At 30.0% G+C, this 15399-nt stretch overlaps 1 protein-coding gene across 8 annotated transcripts in view; it reads left to right on the forward strand.

Annotated features, from left to right (window-relative positions):
• Window positions 1-15399, forward strand: part of poe (E3 ubiquitin-protein ligase-like protein poe) — a 216588-nt gene that overhangs the window by 52350 nt on the left and 148839 nt on the right. For all 8 annotated transcript variants that reach the window (XM_075371905.1, XM_075371903.1, XM_075371908.1 and 5 more), the window contains 5 exons: window positions 973-1179; window positions 4031-4206; window positions 11081-11234; window positions 11686-11830; window positions 13288-13417. In XM_075371905.1, coding sequence (XP_075228020.1) covers window positions 973-1179; window positions 4031-4206; window positions 11081-11234; window positions 11686-11830; window positions 13288-13417 — 812 coding nt within the window. The remainder of the gene's footprint in view (window positions 1-972; window positions 1180-4030; window positions 4207-11080; window positions 11235-11685; window positions 11831-13287; window positions 13418-15399) is intronic.

Below are 15399 nucleotides of genomic sequence, written 5' to 3' on the forward strand. Positions count from 1 at the left end.
TAATTGTTAAACTTTAGTACTTAATTTTGTTTCTCTTATTCTCTGTATTCTTCATACATTTATCATTTTTATTTTGCAGTATTTACCTAGGTACCTTCTCTGTTTTTTTTTACCTTTTATTTATTTCACCTTCTAATTTTTTTAAAAATCTTTTTGTATATAAAATATATAAAATACATTTGTAATCTTTGTATACATAAAATATATTCAAGCCATCACTATTCAATATATTCTAATATGTATTAAGTACGATATTCCTAAAGTTAGTGACAAGCCCTAAATTCTAATCTTACTTCTTGATAAATTATATTGTGAACTGTTTGATATTTCAGGAAGTTTACCTGACTCCATTATTAAGTTAAGATTTTTTTTGAAGAATGCATGTTTAAAAAAAATGTTAATTTTGTCTTTAATTAGATTTTAAACCACTTATGACAAATTTTCCATTTATAAAAAAATTATTAAATTCAGATTAGATGGTAAGTTTACCAGGAGTAACTGAAATTCTGTTATTTTTGGAGTCAGTGGATGTCTTGTGCTCAAAACCATTATTACCAAAAATTGCTCCATATCCATTGAAATTGTAAGTATCATTTTTGAAATAGTTTATTTTAGCTGTAGTTTGGTTTTTATTTTTAAAAATTTTGGATTGTTTTCTGGATTTTCTATTTCTTTATATTTTGTATCTTTGTTAATTATTTCTACTATTTTAAGGGTAAGTGGTGACTATTTTTATTGAAGATTCAACTTTCTAACAACTTTATTCACTTGAATAGTGGTTCATAATTTCTGGACATACCTATGTAAATATAGATCTTGAAGTATCTGTGATATATCAATTCTTATGAAAGCTGTTATATATCGTTAATATTTCTCTGTTATTTTTGGGTTCATTTAAGGTAGTTTTTGGGCATTTTATTGAGTTTATATGTTACAGTAAAGATTAAAATTAATAAATCCTGTTTTATTTAGGTTCAGTGGAATTTATTCAGTGCTACCAGTATGGTGCCAGAAGGCAATGATGGAAGAGTTGCTTCCCGAATGTTTAATCCATGGAAAGATATTGAAGATAATTATCGTAAATTGGGACCACAAGATGAGTTTTCAATGAAACCTAGATTTTATAATCTAACCAAATTTGAACTGAATAACCAAGAACAACCAAAACTTGATGGTTTGGTAAGTAGAAATGTAAAATAATGAGCTTTTTATGAGTTTGAATTTCAATAAAAAAATCCATATATATATATATATATATACAGGCCTATGTATAAATTTCCTGTGGCTTGAAAATCTCCAAAACTACTTGATCAATTTCATTGAAATGTAGGTATGCTGTAGTAGTGTATCTAAAGTTCTGCTGTGAAAATTTGATGAAGATTGATTTAGTCATTATTGAGTTACGCTCAATTTAAGGTCGAAAAAATTTCAGTGGTCAAAGTTAGAAGTACGGTTTGTTACAATGCTGCTAGTTGGAACATTGATGTTTCTTTTTACCTGCGGTATCTGTTGTTAGCAATATTAAACTAAATTAAAAAAGCATTAAAAAATTAAAACCAAATTAATTAACAAAAAGTCTGTCTTCTTTCGCAGTTCTATGCAATAGTTTTATTTTAATTTTTGCTTGATGAGATGAAAAATCTATTTTATTGTGCAGTCCTTTTATTACTGTTACTTTTATGTTTTGATAGCTGAAAAATTTCTTTTGATAGCTTGTTTTTGGAATAATGATAAATTGTTGAGGTTTCTAGTTTTGTTTATAATGAATTTTGATATTATCAAACATATTTGTATGAGTTCTAAGCTTGTAATTGGGATTCTTTTTTTGTAACAATTTAAGACTTAAAATGAAGAGACTATTTGTTGGGATGTCAGATATACTGTCTTAATATCAGGTGTAATGCAGCTTTTGTTTTTCATCATTGGCTGATTTTTCAGGTGCAGATAGTGCTTCTTCTTTTGTAGAGTTTGTGCCTAATAACATGTTGCAACAAATTGGTATTTGGCTTGCATTGTTTTGGTTTATGAATTATTGTTTGGAATTTAATGTGACAAAAAAATTTGTTCATTTTATTTATAATGATATCAGATTTGGAACCCAGACTATGTTTGTTTCTGAATACTGAATACGAAAGTGTTACCATAGATATTATAATATGATTATTTTACAAGGTCTGTTCAGAAAATAACCAAACATTTTTAAACATACCGACAGAGATATTTAGTGACATGTGGTTGGGAACATTGTGTTGCACATAACCTCTGTTGTAACCACTTGTTCTTGAATTATTGATAACTCATTTAGTTTAACTTGTTATTGTTATTTGAGTGCAATGTGTTTAAGTGTTAGTAGTGATTTTTGTAATGTGTGATTTACTGGAGTAACGATACAACATTAAATTTTGTGTAAGACTGGAAAACTTTCATGGAAACATTTCAACTTTTCAAACAAGCTTACGTTGATGATGCTCTGGTCATACGCAATGTTACAAATGGTTTTCACAATTTAAAAGTGGTCTTTTGAAGATCTAAAAGTGGTCACTTGAAGATGACCCTCGACCAGGAAGGTTTTCGACTTCAACTGACACCTATGTTCAGAAAATCAACGATCTGGTGCATGTAAATTGCTGATTGACTCAGAGAATTTGCAGAAGAGGTTTGCATCTCAATTGGATCATGCCGTGACAATTTTTACTGAAAAATTGAACATCATCGAGTTGTAGCAAAGTTTTCCTTTTGATGACTGAACAGGAACATTGAGTGGAAGTTTGTCAGCAACTTCTTTAACAAGTCTATGACGAAAAACTGGATTGAGGCTTTTGAGATATGGGTATGGAGAAAGTAAGATGGATAGATAAAGTGGATTGAAGTAATGAACAGGATTAAAAAAGAAAGAGCACTTATGTGAGAAGTGCACAAAAGAAAAGGAAACAGGTTAGGACTGCATCGGAAGGGTCGGTAGAAGGAGGAAGGAAGCAAGGAAGAAAGATGAAACTAGTAGACAAGGTAAAAATTGGAAATAGCAGGGGGATCAAGGAGAAGGATTGGAAGAGAAATGAATGGAGAGAGCAGTGGTGTAATGTATCTGCTGCCAGGCAGAATACCAGATTATGATGAAGAATATTATATTAGTTTTCAGCGGTAGTGGTCACTTTTATATGCTCTGAAAGAATATTTATCCCATATTCTTGCAGGTAGACATTTAGCATACTATTTGGCATACGTTTTTCTTCTACAGTTTATTTTAGAAAGCATCCATTTAAATCCTTTTATCAGCCATAGCATTCTACTTGTTATATGCATTGTTTGTTTGATAATATTATTGTGTGTATTGGTTTTGATGGATTTTTCCTTGATTTACTGATTTTACTAAATTGTCCTACTTTTAATCAATTAACTATATAAATTTCTTAAATTATTTAGCCTTTCTGAGTTTTACAATATTTTCATTTGGTCTTTTTTTTTTTGGTGGGAGCTTAAAACTTATCGTAATTGAATTTCTATTTTAGTGAATATTTTTATTTTATTATTATTATTTTTTTTTTTTATAGTTTTTATTTCTGGTTGATGGGTTTTTGCTTCCATCTTGTTTTTTATATTACTCTGTGTGTGGACTTTCTTTACAGCCCCTTATTATTTCTATTTGTTTTATGCAGTGTCAATTATTTTTTCTTGTTAAAAAAGAAAGTAATCTGAGTGGCAGTGGTAGTAACTTTTGTTTGTTCATCGTAATGCTTTGCATTTTGAGTAGTAATTCATTTCTAAATGACCTTCAGTATCTGTAGTTATAAGAAAATGTAATGATTATTAAATGTTATTATTAAAGTAATGATTGTTTTCATTCAATTGAAGATTCAGGTTTTAGTGATAAGAAAAATATCCATCCGGGATTAGAACATATAGAATATGTAAATTAAGATTAAATAAATAGTTTAGAAACTTGCTATTCCATGATGTAAAGATTTTCTTATATTTCTAAATACTATTTATTCAGAATAATCTAATTATATTCTTTCTGTTATCATTGCAGGCATGCAATTTTATATTGGGGACACCAGATAAAGTGAAATACCCACTGTTAATGGATGCTCTGGTTGAGATATTGAATGTGACTGACCAATCGAGTCCTTGTATCAAGTCATCTGTTATGCGTTCATCTTTTACTTCATTGTGTGCAGCACAGTATTGTTTCACTATTTGCTGGAGGTTTGTTTTAATTTCACTTTTTGTTATATATTTTAATAATTTTATATATCTTTTATTAGGAGATTTTTATATTACCAACATAATGTTACTTTTTGGGTGGTTTTTAATTTTTAAAGAAAAAATAAGTTTTATCCAGTTTTATGTTGGCTCCTACAAATTTTTACTTCCTTGTGTGAAGTAATTGTGTTAGCGAAAAATTTCTGTTTTCAGATTTCACCTGAAATATCCATTTTGACATGACATCTGTATGTATGTATGCATACATCTCGCATAACTCAAAAAACAATTAGGATGTTGAAAGTTTGGATTTAGGACTGTTGTAACATCTAGTTGTGCACCTTCCCTTTTGATTGCAGTTGACTGGACCAAAAGTATCCTTTGGATTTTTTCTTAACTGCAGTAATAATAACTCCACATTGAGAGCTTTCAATGATACATCATAAGTGGTTGATGAATTACAAGTTATAGATTAATTTTATTAAGCATGATCTGTTAGTAACATATAAATATTTATATAATATTTTCCACTTACCAACATTCATTAATAGAAACTATGTTCAAGGACTTTTTGGAGATTACTAATCCATCCTCAGGTACAATGATAATATACTTTATATGTTTACTTCACACATCAATCATTTTAATGAAATAAATTTTTAAAATAAATATAACAATTGATCGTGAAGGAGTTAAAATAGTCAAATGACTATTATAATTGGGATGACTAATGAACATGTCAGTTGTATAAATAAAGAAAACATAAAATGATCCAATTTTGCCAGACATCATATAGAACATAATCACAATTACAACCCAAATAATTTTATTAAAATTCTTGAATATTCTAATAACCTTAATACAACAAATATTTTAGAAAAATATTATATATACTTAAATAATAAAAGACTATAAATGAACAAACAAATTTTGAAAATGATATCTTATTCAAACATTAATCAATAATTTTGACTAATGTTGACAAAATTATTTCATTCCAATAAACATAACAATTGTGATCTTCTTATTGACATGACATGTAATCTGACTTCATTTTAAAATTTATTTCATTAAAATTACTGATATGTGAAGTAAACATTTATATAGTATATTATCATTGTTCCTGAGGATGGAGTAGTAATCTTCAAAAGCGCTTGAACATAATTTCTATTAATGAATGTTGGTAAGTGGAAAATATAATTATATAAATATTTAACATGTTTTATTCCAGCAAGTGGTTAATCCCTAACATTATCATCAAAAATTGTTCCTGTTCTTCATCTCCTCTTTGATAATCTTATACCACTACCAATGTTGATGAAAGAAAGAAAAAATGAAATTTAATCACAATGTAACTTATATCTTTATAAAACGAAACATTAACATTGCCTTTTTTTAAAAAAAAATATCACTATTATTTTATAGATAATACATTATTTTTTAACAGAAATTTATATATATATATATATATCAAAACAATTATAGAGAAAAAAAATTAAGAAAAAAAAAATTACCGTTCATTAATAAATTGTTACAATAAACAAAAAAACATTCTCAAAGGAAAAGCCTGTTTGAAAATGGAGCAAATGCAGGATTGCTTATAGTCGGTATATATTCAAAAACAAAAAAATAAAAATAAAAATATTCAACAATATACTTCATTAGTTAATAGTAACAGATAAAACTTGGAAACAATTCACTCTTTATATTTAAAATTTAATTAGAATTCAACAGTTTCATTTTTAAAAAAACAATTCCTTAAAACACTTAAGGCACATGATTATAAATTGCAGGAAATAAATATTCAGCACTACTTTTAATTATTTTACATTTAGGTTTTGAAAAAAAAAACATATCCTTATTACTCAGAATCCTTGTTTTATTATAAATAATTCAAACTTGTCACTATTTGAAAAAAAAAAGATACTTTAAAAGAAGTCTCTCAAGGGAAGAATCTTAAACAAAAAATAATAGAAAATTATGCTCAGCTTTTCTTTTCCTTGATGTTTGAACTAACCATTTATGAGTATTGCCAACTGGTTTTAAAATAGTTTATAAGCAACCTCCTCCCAACAGCAAAGAGGCCATACTCTAATTTAGATTGACATAGGAAAAAATATTTTACCAACCCACTGGGTGGGTCTAGTAAACTTTTCATCACAAATCGGTTGATTTTGAAGTTGAAGAGTTTTATAAAGTTCAAATTCTAATAAATGCAGTTACTTTTATACAGATTTGAATACTAGATTGTGGATATCGGTTTTCTTTGGTGGTTGAGTTCCAATTAAACACACATCTCAGGAATGGTTGACCTGAGACTGTACAAGATTACACTTCATTTACGTTCATACATATCATTATCTGAAGTAGTACCTTATGGTAGTTCCAGAGGGTAAACAGAAAAAGAAAGAAAGGGGAAAATATATTATTTTACATATATTTACTGAACACATTTGCTGAATAAAATAATTTAAAATTCTAGAAATTTGTAGTAATTCTTTATCTACTAATGAAATGAGCTCAGACCGTTTCAAATCTGTCTAACATTAAACCTAAATATTTATAAACTTCCACAACATCAATTCTGTGACAAAAAGCCTGAGGTATCTCTTATAAAACAATTATAATATTTAGAAATTACATTTTGACTGACCAACATTTTTACCCTCCTCTATGAATCATGAGACCTTGCCGTTGGTGAGGGGGCTTGAGTGCTCAGGGATACAGAGTAGCTGGACCGAAGGTGCAACCATATCGGAGAGGTATCTGTTGAGAGCCAGACTAAGGAATGATTCCTGAAAGAGGGCAGCAGCTCTTTCAGTAGTTGTTAGGGGCGTAAGTCACAATGACTTAAACGGCCATATCAGCATCACTCAGTCCTCTGAGTACTGCGCAGCTGAAAGCAATGGAAAACTACAGCTGTTTTTTTTTTCCAAGAAAATGTGGCTCTGCATTTTCAAAAGCAATAATGGAGGCGCCTTCCTTGGTAAAATATTCCGGAGGTAAAATAGTCCCCCGTTCGGATCTCCGGGTGGGGACTACTAAGGAAGGGGTCACCAGAAAAGTAAAAAATAACATTCTACGAGTCGGAGCGTGGAATGTTAGAAGCTTAAAAAAGGTTGGTAGGCTAGAGAATTTAAAAAGGGAAATGGATAGGGTAAACGTGGATATAGTAGGAATTAGTGAGGTTCGGTGGGAAGAGGAAGGCGACTTTTGGTCGGGTGACTTTAGAGTAATTAACTCAGCGTCAAATAATGGGCAGGCAGGAGTAGGTTTCGTGATGAACAAGAAAATAGGGAGGAGAGTGGAGTATTTCAAGACGCATAGCGATAGAGTCATTGTAATAAGGATAAATTCAAAACCTAAACCGACAATGATTGTTAACGTCTATATGCCTACAAGCGCCCATGATGATGATGAGGTAGAATGTGTATACGAAGAGATTGATGAAGCAATTAAACACGTAAAAGGAGATGAAAATTTAATAATAGTTGGAGATTGGAATGCAAGCATTGGAAAAGGCAAGGAAGGAAATATAGTGGGTGAATACGGGCTGGGCAAAAGGAATGAAAGAGGGGACCGACTTATAGAGTTTTGCACGAAGTATAATTTAGTAATTGCCAACACCCAATTTAAAAATCATAATAGAAGAATATACACTTGGAAAAAGCCAGGCGATACTGCAAGGTATCAGATAGATTATATCATGGTTAAGCAAAGATTTAGAAATCAACTCGTGGATTGCAAAACTTACCCTGGAGCAGACATTGATAGCGACCATAATTTGGTGATAATGAAATGTAGATTGGGGTTTAAAAACCTGAAGAAAAGGTGTCAGATAAATCGGTGGAATTTAGAGAAGCTTGAGGAAGAGGAGGTAAAGAAGATTTTTGAGGAGGACATCGCAAGAGGTCTGACTAAAAAAGATAAGGTAGAAAATGTAGAAGAAGAATGGGAGAATGTTAAAAAGGAAATTCTTAAATCAGCAGAAGCAAACTTAGGCGGAATAAAGAGAACTGGTAGAAAACCTTGGGTTTCAGATGATATATTGCAGCTGATGGATGAACGTAGAAAATATAAGAATGCTAGTGATGAAGAAAGTAAAAGGAACTATCGGCAATTAAGAAATGCTATAAACAGGAAGTGCAAACTGGCGAAAGAAGAGTGGATTAAAGAAAAGTGTTCAGAAGTGGAAAGAGAAATGAACATTGGTAAAATAGACGGAGCATACAGGAAAGTTAAGGAAAATTTTGGGGTACATAAATTAAAATCTAATAATGTGTTAAACAAAGATGGTACACCTATATATAATACGAAAGGTAAAGTCGATAGATGGGTGGAATATATTGAAGAGTTATACGGAGGAAATGAATTAGAAAATGGTTTTATAGAGGAAGTTGAGGAGGATGAAATGGGAGAAACAATACTGAGATCTGAATTTAAGAGAGCATTAAAAGATTTAAATGGCAGAAAGGCTCCTGGAATAGACGGAATACCTGTAGAATTACTGCGCAGTGCAGGGGAGGAGGCGATTGATAGATTATACAAACTGGTGTGTAATATTTATGAAAAAGGGGAATTTCCGTCAGACTTCAAAAAAAGTGTTATAGTAATGATACCAAAGAAATCAGGGGCAGATAAATGTGAAGAATACAGAACAATTAGTTTAACTAGTCATGCATCAAAAATCTTAACTAGAATTCTATACAGAAGAATTGAGAGGAGAGTGGAGGAAGTGTTAAGAGAAGACCAATTTGGTTTCAGGAAAAGTATAGGGACAAGGGAAGCAATTTTAGGCCTCAGATTAATAGTAGAAGGAAGATTAAAGAAAAACAAACCAACATACTTGGCGTTTATAGACCTAGAAAAGGCATTCGATAACGTAGACTGGAATAAAATGTTCAGCATTTTAAAAAAATTAGGGTTCAAATACAGAGATAGAAGAACAATTGCTAACATGTACAGGAACCAAACAGCAACAGTAGCAATTGAAGAACATAAGAAAGAAGCCGTAATAAGAAAGGGAGTCCGACAAGGATGTTCTCTATCTCCGTTACTTTTTAATCTTTACATGGAACTAGCAGTTAATGAGGTTAAAGAACAATTTAGATTCGGAGTAACAGTACAAGGTGAAAAGATAGAGATGCTACGATTTGCTGATGATATAGTAATTCTAACCGAGAATAAAAAGGATTTAGAAGAAACAATGAACGGCATAGATGAAGTCCTACGCAAGAACTATCGCATGAAAACAAACAAGAACAAAACAAAAGTAATGAAATGTAGTAGAAATAACAAAGATGGACCGCTGAATGTGAAAATAGGAGGAGAAAAGATTATGGAGGTAGAAGAATTTTGTTATTTGGGAAGTAGAATTACTAAAGATGGACGAAGCAGGAGCGATATAAAATGCCGAATAGCACAAGCTAAACGAGCCTTCAGTAAGAAATATAAGTTGTTTACATCAAAAATTAATTTAAATGTCAGGAAAAGATTTTTGAAAGTGTATGTTTGGAGTGTCGCTTTATATGGAAGTGAAACTTGGACAATCGGAGTATCTGAGAAGAAAAGATTAGAAGCTTTTGAAATGTGGTGCTATAGGAGAATGTTAAAAATCAGATGGGTGGATAAAGTGACAAATGAAGAGGTATTGCGGCAAATAGATGAAGAAAGAAGCATTTGGAAAAATATAGTTAAAAGAAGAGACAGACTTATAGGCCACATACTAAGGCATTCTGGAATAGTCGCTTTAATTTTGGAAGGACAGGTAGAAGGGAAAAATTGTGTAGGCAGGCCACGTTTGGAATATGTAAAACAAATTGTTAGGGATGTAGGATGTAGAGGGTATACTGAAATGAAACGACTAGCACTAGATAGGGAATCTTGGAGAGCTGCATCAAACCAGTCAAATGACTGAAGACAAAAAAAAAAAAAAAAAACATTTTTACAATTATTTATAGAAAAATTCATTATATTTATTTTGCAATCTAATCCTCCTCAAGCATATTTGTATTTATTATTGTCCAAACTACTACTGACATAAACCAAGGCAAATATTCTTTGCAAAGGTCATTTAAACTGTCAATCAGAAAAACTGTTAAAATATAATATGTTTAATATTATAATAATATTAATAATATCATTCTGATATTATTAGAAACAAAATTGGCCCAAGGATAAGAGCATGTGGAACCCCAAATTTGTTACTGTACGTCTTTTTATATTTACAAAGTTTTTATTATTTAAACAACTATTAATATAATTTACATAATGCAGTAAAGCAGAGTCTGTATTCATTTTATCAAAATAACCATATTGATGATTTTTGGCAAAAAAAAAAACTATACTTTATATTAAAAAAAAAAGTTGTCTGATAAAAAACATTTCCAATATTTTAGAAAAAGCAGAAAGCAAAGGTATCGATGACAAAGTGTCATATTAAATGTGCTACTTTACTTTGGGATTGGCACAACAATTCCTCTTTTTAATATTGGTGAGAAAATTCCAATAGAAACACTAAGATTAATAAAAATGAAAGAACATCAGCTGTGTTCGGAATTATCGATTTGATGATATTAGAGAAATGATCTTCAACAAGATGTAAAAAAGAAATTAATAGCATTTTCAGAAATTTGAAAATGAAATTTTCAAAAAAGTCAGAAATTTGAGACTAACTCTTTCTATAAACACTTTTTAGATATTACTGTTATAATTTTTATTTCATTTTCACTTATGTAGTTATCTGTTATAGTTACAACATTCTGGTTATAGCTTCCTTTATGTGTTTATATTCATTGGCTTATTAATTCATATTCTCATTACTTATGGTTTACATAATATAAATATATTGACTGTTTTAATGTTAAATTATTTTCAGGTTGTTGCTTCAGTTGCCACCATCCACACCATACCTTGATAAACTTGCACTTGGCAGTGTAGAGTCATCTAGTCCATCACATTCTCCGATTTTGTTACATTCTTTAGTATGGGGTCCTCGTGCTGGCCATAAAACATTCATCAGTTGGATGAAGGTACTTCATTTTTTTTAAAGTTAATGATGAAATTAAGTTGCTGTAATTTGATCAGAATTTTGTTATAATCTACTGAATGACAATGAATTATTCTGTTTTATATTCGTTTTTATTCACACTGGATACTATGTATCAGTGCTTTCAAAGCTTTGGAAGATTTTTAAATTAGGAATTAGAAGCTGCATATCACTTTATCCTTGATAGATATATACTGTATTTTTGTAGCAAGTTTAAATTAATACTATACTAAAGCTTGATTTAATTTAAATAATTCAAAAAGACAATTACAACTATTATTTTTTTTAAATTAGATTATGTAGTTAGATATAATTTTTAAGGTTCTTTAGTCATATATTGAATTAACAATTATGATTGAGAAACATTCTGCCGTCATGGAACAAATTATGATTATAGTTTTTCTTTATTAATGTTCTTATTAATTTTGTTTAAGGATTCTTTGGTGAAGCAAGGGATGTATACACAATATGCTGAAAATCTTTTGAAGACTGTGTCAGAAAAAGTAAATAATTTAAAACATGATATTTGTATTGCCAAAAATACAATTACATCATTTACACAACAAATGGATTCAGATGGTACGATAATTTTTTTTTGCTAAATACTTTTTCTTAAATAAATTTTCAGAAGCTTTGTAATACAATGATAAAAATGTTCACTTTGGTTAGTTTTAATGTAGAGCTTTAGATGATAAAAAGGGAAGGAACTAGTCAAGATTCAGATAAATTGATACAATAGCTTTCATTTGATAAAATATTTAAATTTGAAAAAACTAGATGACATGAGTCACAATCAGTTACTGAGGAATTAAAAAAGATAACTACCTATTGAAAAGTAGATAGATAAATGAAGACATGGTAGTGAAGAGCACTTAACAAATTAACATTATACTTAACAACACTTCAAATTAGTATTTTTATCAGTGGTATTTTTATCATAGGGGATTCTCACTTTTCATCAACAATTGTATTTACTTTTCACTTTGGTATTTTTACGCAGTGGTAGAAATATTCATTTCGTAGAGTTAAGTAATTTATTATTTTAAATGATAATTTTTTCATTTATCCAATTTTCTCATAAACTACACTAATTGAAATGTCATTTGTCATTAATTTGAGTGCTTACATTTGTAAAAGACTTTTTTTAGTGCTTTCTTATTTTCCAGTTTGCTATGGTAAACATTTAGTATAGCTTTTTTCTGAAGGTATATATCAACAATTTTGAAGTATCTTGCATTAAAAATTTATTTCTCTTGTTGGGTTGCTGAAGTGGTTTTTTTTTTTACTTTATCACACCCAAATATTTAGTTGAAGAATTAGTTTGTATATCAAACAAGCTTCATCTCTAAGATAACTAAATATAACTGTTATCAATTAATTTTATATAACAAAAAGCTTGTCGTATTGCGCAAGAGAAAATTATCTTTACTACTTTACATAATGTTGTATTTTACATGGAGTAGAGTTTGCAGTCTTAATTTTATTAGATGCACATTTAACTTAACAATATTATTAAACAAAATTGAATGAATAATTATACCCAAGAATATGATAAAATTTGAATAAAAGAAAAATGATGGTGTGTAATTTGTTTTAGTAGTAAATAAAGAGATTACTTTCTATCTAAAAACATCTTAAAGAGCCTGTAACTAAGACCATGAAACAACGTTTTATGTCTATTGCTCATACTTGAATAGCTTGACTCAACCTGTGTAAGATCTAAATCATGTTAAAAATAGAATTAGAATTGTCTTAATTTTCCTCATTCATAAATGCAGCTGAAAGATCCATCTGCTGCAATGCAGGTTCAGTGACTTTTGAGTCAGAATTTCCTTGTGATTTTAAAAAAATGAAACAAATTTAGAAATAAAAGATAAAGTTGTCCAATTTTCTGTCGTACCATTTTGTTCAAATCAGTCTTTCATTCTGTACCTTATTTTAGAACAAAACTATTGCAGACCAGAACTGGCCTGGAAGCCAACAAATTAAAAGAATTCATTTTAATCTAAAAATTTGTTATTTGTTTTTTATTATAGTTTGGATGGTACCAAGAAGAAAATTACCAACTTTGATGGAATTATGTTTAATGGATGCAGTTATTGCTAAAGTACAAGTATTGTCAGAAGATACAGCTTTAACTTCTTCAGATACGCCAGATGTTAACAAGTGAGTTAAAGTTGTTTACATCTTAGCTGCTTGTCGTTATTTAGCAGAAGTTTCTGCTAAATAGAGTTTGTTATTAACTATTTAATTTTATCCACTGTGCTTTGCCACTTTAATTAAAACTTATTTGACAGAAGTTATCGTTAGTATAATAGATTTTTTTTCTCTAATGTCAAAAAGGTTTTAGCAGAGCTATAGCTGTAGAAGGGAAAGTATTGAAATCATTCCAATTTGGGCATGTGCAGTTTTCAAAGGAGCTTGACGTTTTGACACCTAACAAAAAAAAAACCTAAAAACCAGCTGGAAATTTTCCAGATGTTTGTGTTTGGTGTCACATTCTAAATCACCTTATGTCTCCAGAATTACTGGACTGATTTTGACCAAACATGGTCAGATTACTTATATATGTGGGGCATTGATGCCATTAACTTTTCAACTTAAAAGATAGAGGCGGTGAGGCTGTAGAGTAAGGTCACCCTCAGTATCTTGAGATTTTGGCTAATTAAGGTCTTATTTTTCTTAGGCACATTTATTAATTAAAAAATAATATTTGCATAAAATGTTTGCAAAATCACATTCCCACCCCAAAAAGTGCTGTAAACTAGTGGCTATAGGTGGGTATACTCACCCCCTGCAACTTAAGGAACGCTAGTACAGCACTGATGTGCTAAATTGTGTGTGTATGCGTGTGTAAGTCACATGACGGGAAAGTTCTACAACTCTGTTGTCAGCTTTTTTAATTGTTAATTTTTAATATTTATTTATTATATAAACATCATGTCCAGGTGCTGATGACAATCTGTGTGCCCAGAAAAAAAATTTAATGTCAAAAAGTGTACTTACTATTATATGCTCACAAGATTGGTGCTGTACTCAACATGCAAGTATTATGGGCATTGTTAATCTATATATATATATATATAAATGTTAAGTTCGTTTGTGTACGGCTTCAAAAACTCAAAATGTTGTGCACCGATTGAGCTCAAATTTTAGCACGATATATAACCCGCATCAAAGATTGTTTTCATCTATTTTTAATAAATCTATCTATCTATTTTTAATTTGTACAGCTTTTTAATAAATAAGAGGCTAATAAATTAGATGGAAATGTAAACAAAGGAAAACCAATCAGATCAATGCAAGATGGCCGCTGTCAAACACAACGACCAATCACAAAGAGTCCGTATGAACGTTGCCAAAGTAACAAAATCACAACTGATTAAGTAAGGATTTTCTTTGAATTATATTTAACTAAAATCTGTATTTTATTAAAAAAAAAAAAACCAAAACAAAAAGAAAAGCCACCAAGAAGGATGACTTACAGTAAATAAATTAAAACACCCAACTTTCTTATAGCCCAGATAGACTTAAGACTATGCAAACAAAAAAAGTAGAAATAACCAAATACACAGAAAATAATATCCCTACATAATGACCAAAAAATCCTTTGTTAGGTTATTTTTTTACATATATATGACCAAACAATCGTTTTTTGGTCATTTAGCGTTCTTTGCTATGTAAAAGCAAAGAACAAAATTCACAAATAGTAACACTGAAAACACACAACTAAGTATTCGTTTTTTTTTTTGTTTTTTCTAACCTCCGAAACCAGCGTTATGCATTGCTTCAGATGATGATATGAATGATTTACAGCGTACGAAAATGCCATGCCTGACCGGGATTCCAACTCGGAACCACCAGATTAAAGTCCGAGACGTTACCACTCGTGCCACGAAGGCCGGCAAACATATTCGTTAGGAGCCGAATAAAAACACGACTTACCAATATGGCGTTGTGTGTCAAACCAATTTTATACGGACTATAATTACTTTTAATACGCGAAACCGTTTGCAATGATTGAACATTAACTTAAACCTCTTCAAAAATTATTCCCTTTGAACTAAGCCACATTTTGATATCATTGTTTTTCTATAACATGGCTGGCATTCTTTTCGTTTAATGATAAGAAGCGTTGTCAAAGACAA

This window comes from Lycorma delicatula, chromosome 7 (assembly GCF_047948215.1).
Source record: "Lycorma delicatula isolate Av1 chromosome 7, ASM4794821v1, whole genome shotgun sequence".
In the NCBI taxonomy this organism is placed as follows: Eukaryota; Metazoa; Arthropoda; class Insecta; order Hemiptera; family Fulgoridae; genus Lycorma; species Lycorma delicatula.